A 6000-nucleotide genomic window follows, 5' to 3' on the forward strand; every position below is an offset into this window, starting at 1 on the left:
TAGTTCTTCGGAGCAAGCTTGCTGACTCTGCTAAGACGTGCCCTTTCGTGGCAATGTTGTATTGCGACGCCTTAAAACACCTTCTAGGCCGTGGATGGAGTTACTCTGAAGTGAAATTTCTCCCCTGAGCAGCTGCCCAGAGCGTTTGCAGTTTGCAGGGCTCTAGTGTTGCCATATGGCTCCGGTAACCTAAACGCTACCAGTTTTGCCTGCTCACTGCATTGTGTCTCTGATTTCCTATCTTGGAATACTATTGACGGCTCCCAACAGCCTTAGGCGTAACAACGTACAAGACGCAAAGTCGTCAATATACACTGAAGCACCATAGAAACTAACATCAACTGCTGTCGGCAACGCCTATATAAGACAAGTCTCTGGCGTTGTTGTTAGATCGGTTACTGCTGTTACAATGGCAGGTTATCAAGAATTAAGTGAGTTTGAACGTGCTGTTATAGTCGGCGCACGAGCGATGGGACACAGCATCTCCGAGGTAGCGATGAAGTCGGTATTTTCCCATACGGCCATTTCACGAGGGTATCGTGAATCTCAGTAATCCGGTGAGCCGGCTGGAGTGGCCGTGCGGTTCTAGGCGCTACAGTCTGGAGCCGAGCGACCGCTACGGTCGCAGGTTCGAATCCTGCTGTTGATATATTGCTGTAGCCTTCATTCTACAATCGTGAAAGCCTTCATTATCGAATCCTGCCTCGGGCATGGTTGTGTGTGATGTCCTTAGGTTAGTTAGGTTTAATTAGTTCTAAGTTCTAGGCGACTGATGACCTCAGAAGTTAAGTCGCATAGTGCTCAGAGCCGTTTGAGCCATTTTTGAGTAATCCGGTGAAACATCAAATCTCCAACATCGCTGCTGCCGGAAAAAGATCCTGCAAGAATGGAACCAACGACAACTGAAGAGAATCGTTCAACGTGACTGAGGTGCAACCGTTCCGCAAACTGATGTAGATTGTAATGCTGGGCCATCAACAAGTGTCAGCAGCGTGCGAACCATTCAACGGAACATCATCGATATGGACTTTCGAAGCCGAAGGCCTACTCGTGTACCCTCGATGACTGCACGACACAAAGCTTTACGCCTCGCCTGGGCCCGTCAACAGCGACATCGGATTGTTGATAACTGGTAACATGTTGCATGGTCGGACGAGTCCAGTTTCAAATTGCTTCGAACGCATGGACGTGTACGGGTATGGGGCAACCTCACCCGTGAATGTCGGCAGGGGACTGTTCAGGCAGGTGGAGGCTCTGTAATCTACATCTACATCTACGTGGATACTCTGCAAATCACATTCAAGTGCCTGGCAGAGGGTCATCGAACCATCTTCACAATTCTCTATTATTCAAAACTCGTATAGCTAGCGGAAAGAATGAACACTTATATCTTTCCGTACGAGCTCTGATTTCCATTATTTTATCGTGTTGATCGTTCTTCCCTATGTAGGTCGGAGTCAACAAAATATTTTCGCATTCGGAGGAGAAAGTTGGTGATTGGAATTTCGTGAGAAGGTTCTGTCGCAACGAAAAACGCTTTTCTTTTAATGATTTCCAGTCCAAATCCTGTATCATTTCTGTGACACTCTCTCCCATATTTCACGATAATGCAAATCGTGCAGATTTTCTTTGAACTTTTTCAATGTACTCCGTCAGTCCTACCTGGTAAGGATCCCTCACCGCGCAGCAGTACGAGTATTCTAAAAGAGGACGGACAAGCCTTGTGTAGGCAGCCTTCTTAGTAGGTCTGTTACATTTTCTAAGTGTCCTGCCAATAAAACGCAGTCTTTGGTTAGCCTTCCCCACAATATTTTTTACGTGGTCCTTCCAATTTAAGTTGTTCGTAATTGTAATACCTAGGTATTTAGTTGAATTTACGGCTTTTAGATTAGTCTGATTTATCGTGCAACCGAAGTTTAACGAGTTCCTTTCAGCACTCATGTGGATGACCTCACAGTTTTCGTTATTTAAGGTCACCTGCCATTTTTCGCACCATTCAGATATCTTTTCTAAATCGTTTTGCAGTTTATTTTGACCTTCTGATGACTTTATTAGTCGACAAACGACAGCGTCATCTGCAAACAACCGAAGACGACTGCTCAGATTGTCTCCAAAATCGTTTTTATAGATAAGAAACAGCAAAGGGCCTATAACACTTCCTTGGGGAACGCCAGAAATCACTTCTGTTTTACTCGATGACTTTCCGTCAATTACTACGAACTGTGATCTGTCTGACAGGAAATGGTGTGGGTCGTGTGGAGATGGAGTGATGTGGGGACCGTGATACGTCTAGATACGACTCCGATAGGTGACACGTACATAAACACTCTGTCTGATCACCTGCATCCATTCATGTCCATTGTGCATTCAGACGGACTTGAGCAATTATAGCAGGAGAATGCGACACCCCACACGTCCAAAATTACTACAGAGTGGCTCCAGGAACATTCTCCTGAGTTTAAACACTTCCGCTGGCCACCAAACCCTCAAGACATGAACGTTACTGGGCATATCTTGGATGCCTTGCAACGTGCTGATCAGAAGAAATCTTCACATCTTCGTACTCTTATGGATCTGTGGACAGCCCTGCAGGATTCATGGTATCAGTTCCTTCCAGCACTGCTTCAGACATTAGTCGGGTCCATGCCACGTCGTCTTGCGGCTCGCGCAAGATTGGAAACCATCAAACGCTACGTCACGCTTACAGACTGCACTCAGAGTGGCTGAGCCTTGGTTGGAGAAATGGTGTATTACAGTAGACGTGGACAACTGCGAAGCCGTTCTGTTCACTAGAAGACCGAAGCAACTGCGCAAACACCGACACTGTTGACCAATAACTCTACATGTAAGCCCAATATGTTTCCGTGAGAAAGTCAAATACCTCGGTGTCTGGCTGGACCGGAAATTACTCTGGGGGGACCACATACAACACATGACCAACCGAGCTAACGCGAGGCTCAAACAGCTCTACCCTATGCTCAACAGGTGTAGCACACTGAACAGGAGGGTGTCGAGGCCCATGTACATGACACTTATTCGACCCCTGATGACGTACGCAGCTCCTGTCTGGGGATACGCTGCGCCTACACGCCTGCGCCGTCTGCAGCTCATACAAAACAAAGTACTCAAAATCATAAGCAATGCTCCACGATACACACGCATCGCGGACCTTCACCGGGAACACCGACTTGAGACTCTCACGGAGTCAATCCACAAACTCAACACAAGACTAGACAGAATCCCAGACATTCGCAGAACCCGTTTATTCTGAATCTGGGGAACTACGACCACAACCATAGATGGAAACATAAAAGACCAAAAGACATACTTGTAAGGACCTAACATCTATGGCCAAGCACACGCAAACACAACGGTACAGGTGAGCCCCTGTTAATCAGACGCCATTACTGGATATTTAGCTGGAATACACTGCCGAATAACTGGCACCACGCAGGGAAGCCGTACCGTATAGTGCATGCAAACAAGCTTCACACATCCCCCACACAGAGAGATGATCTATGGCCGATCTCCCACTACTATACAACGATCTCGATTGTTCCAGGAATGTAGCGGCTGCAGCAACTGGGATACATCGCCATCGCTTGCCACGGTAATGATGCATGATACCCATACTAACGAATCCAACCTTGCATGAACTATCGCAGCTAGTAAGCCACTACTGCTCTTACTACCCATCCCACTGTCGCAGAGGTTTCTTCCCACGGCACGAGCCTTGGCACTTTTTCCCTCTGCTCTTCAAATCTATGGTGTGCGCTCTGTAAGACCTTCGGTACACACACCATCAGATTATTTGACTTGTCGCTCTAACGAAGTAGGCGAGTGTCAGCAATATGTCTCGTGGTCGTATCGTGGCGTGTTTGTCTTCTGCCGTTAGGTCAGACGATAGAAATGCCACTTGCACGCTTAGAGTAGCAGATTGACGGTGCCCAACTTTAAACAGAACTTGATTAATTTTCACACACACTTATTAAAATAATAAATAACATAGACATTACGTAACTTGATTCTTGATGCTGTTTACAATTGACAGTCTGAAGTTCCTTTGGTCTTGGAACGTTAATCTTATTCTCACATATCTCTGATACTTGGCAAAGTGTCTAGTCATTTATCTTCATGGCTACGTACAGGGGCCGGCCGGTGTGGCCGTGCGGTTAAAGGCGCTTCAGTCTGGAACCGCGTGACCGCTGCGGTCGCAGGCTCGAATCCTGCCTCGGGCATGGATGTGTGTGATGTCCTTAGGTTAGTTAGGTTTAATTAGTTCTAAGTTCTAGGCGACTGATGACCTCAGAAGTTAAGTCGCATAGTGCTCAGAGCCATTTGAACCATTTTTTTTTTGCTATGTACAGGAATATGGTAATCTTATTAGGCGCAGACTGAAACTTGACTACAGACTAATGCAGACTGACTAATCGGAGGTCTGTACACTCGTTATAATACCTCGCGCGTTCAGGTATCACTGCGCGAGTGTGATCCGCGAGGAAGAAAAGGTTCTACGTTAGCAGCAATCTCATTGGCTGCGTTACATATTAATACGCGGATCGGCGGAAGCAGAATTTGGTCCGTCTCTTAAGGCAGCACCATCTCGTAGTGCGGAGACGGACTAGCGCTGCGCCTGCGCTGTTGTGCTTAGCGGGGCGCGCTCTAGTGAGAAAGTTGTGTACGCGCTGACTACGCGGGCCTTGTACACAACAAAATCGCTACCCTCACTCGCGTTTCGTCCACTATCTATCACCTGATGGACCGTGTTAATGCGTAGTCTTACCCAGACGCACGGATAACATCGCAGCCCAGCATCCTGTGATCCCCTTACTAGATAACTAACATGTTGACGGAGGTGACAGTAGAACTTTTGGTTTGGTCACCACGTTGGTGCGGGCGTGGAGGGTCCCCATCTCTATCTGCATGCTCGCGGGGTCCCTATTAGACAGATGTACCAGATCCTTTGGCTCTTCGGTGTATGACGCACTGCCGTTCGTGCTCAAATAAACAGCGCAACCGGCAGGCTTGAATAGCATCTATGTTTCTCGCGGTGTTTTCGTGTATTTGTCCAACCACCGTATTCCCCTGTTGCAGCGAAGAACCCGCCGCCGTTGTGCATGCCGGTGCCGATCCCGTACGCGCCGTCTATGGACATGTGCATGCGGCTGTGGGACGTGTACACGCCGGGGCTCAACCTGCACGCGTGTCTGGACATGGAGGCGCGCCTGCAGAGGGCGCCCGTGCTGGTGCTGCACTTCGACTGCATGGTGATGGGGCGCGACGGCGTGGCGCTCGTCAAGCCGGGCGAGGAGGGGCTGCCGACCGTCGACGAACCGACGGCGGGGGGCGGCGGCGACGACATCTACGACGAGGTGACCGAGGACCGAAAGCAGGCGTCATCGGCGACCGCCCGGCCGGCCCCGTAGCACTTGCTACTGCAACGCAGGTCCGAGATCAGGACGACGAGGCAACTCTACAGCCGCTGTCCCACACCAGAGCGACCGTGGAGAGTGCTGACGAGGCTAAGAGATTGTACAGTCCAGCCACGGAATCTGATCAGCAATATGCACCTCTCAAAGCTTCACCGCAGACTACAAAATTTATAACCGCCGAGCAGCATCATCAAATGCCAGTGGTCAGAAAAGGTATTATTGGAGCCCTTCACGGTAGTCCCATCACAAACATTTATTCACGAGGTAAACCGATAAAATATATCTTCTCGCCGTCTGTTGAAGATAACGGAAATGCAACAGGCGGCATCACAATTGCAGTAAATGATCTAGTGAACAAAAGTGAGGGACTCATGGCGGCATTTCTCAGTTACCTCCGTGGAGCTCAAGTTCATTCTGGACCGCATGTGCCGCCCAATGGCACAGCAACCAACGTCATAAAAAAGAATACGGTTACAAAGACTGTTTTTCAACATCTCGCACATGAAGAACATAGCAATGAGACAGTGACTACGTCGTCGGAACATCCCACACTATTTAACGGCACGAA

The 6000-nt window shown here is 48.7% G+C and overlaps 1 protein-coding gene across 1 annotated transcript in view; it reads left to right on the plus strand.

Annotated features, from left to right (window-relative positions):
- LOC124616258 overlaps positions 1 to 5442 on the plus strand; it is a 30573-nt gene extending 25131 nt beyond the window's left edge. Inside the window, exon 4 of the mRNA XM_047144561.1 lies at positions 5095 to 5442. Within this exon, the coding sequence (XP_047000517.1) occupies positions 5095 to 5426 (332 nt within the window). The 3' untranslated portion in view covers positions 5427 to 5442. The remainder of the gene's footprint in view (positions 1 to 5094) is intronic.
- Positions 5443 to 6000: the final 558 nt, after the last annotated feature.

This window comes from Schistocerca americana, chromosome 5 (assembly GCF_021461395.2).
Source record: "Schistocerca americana isolate TAMUIC-IGC-003095 chromosome 5, iqSchAmer2.1, whole genome shotgun sequence".
In the NCBI taxonomy this organism is placed as follows: Eukaryota; Metazoa; Arthropoda; class Insecta; order Orthoptera; family Acrididae; genus Schistocerca; species Schistocerca americana.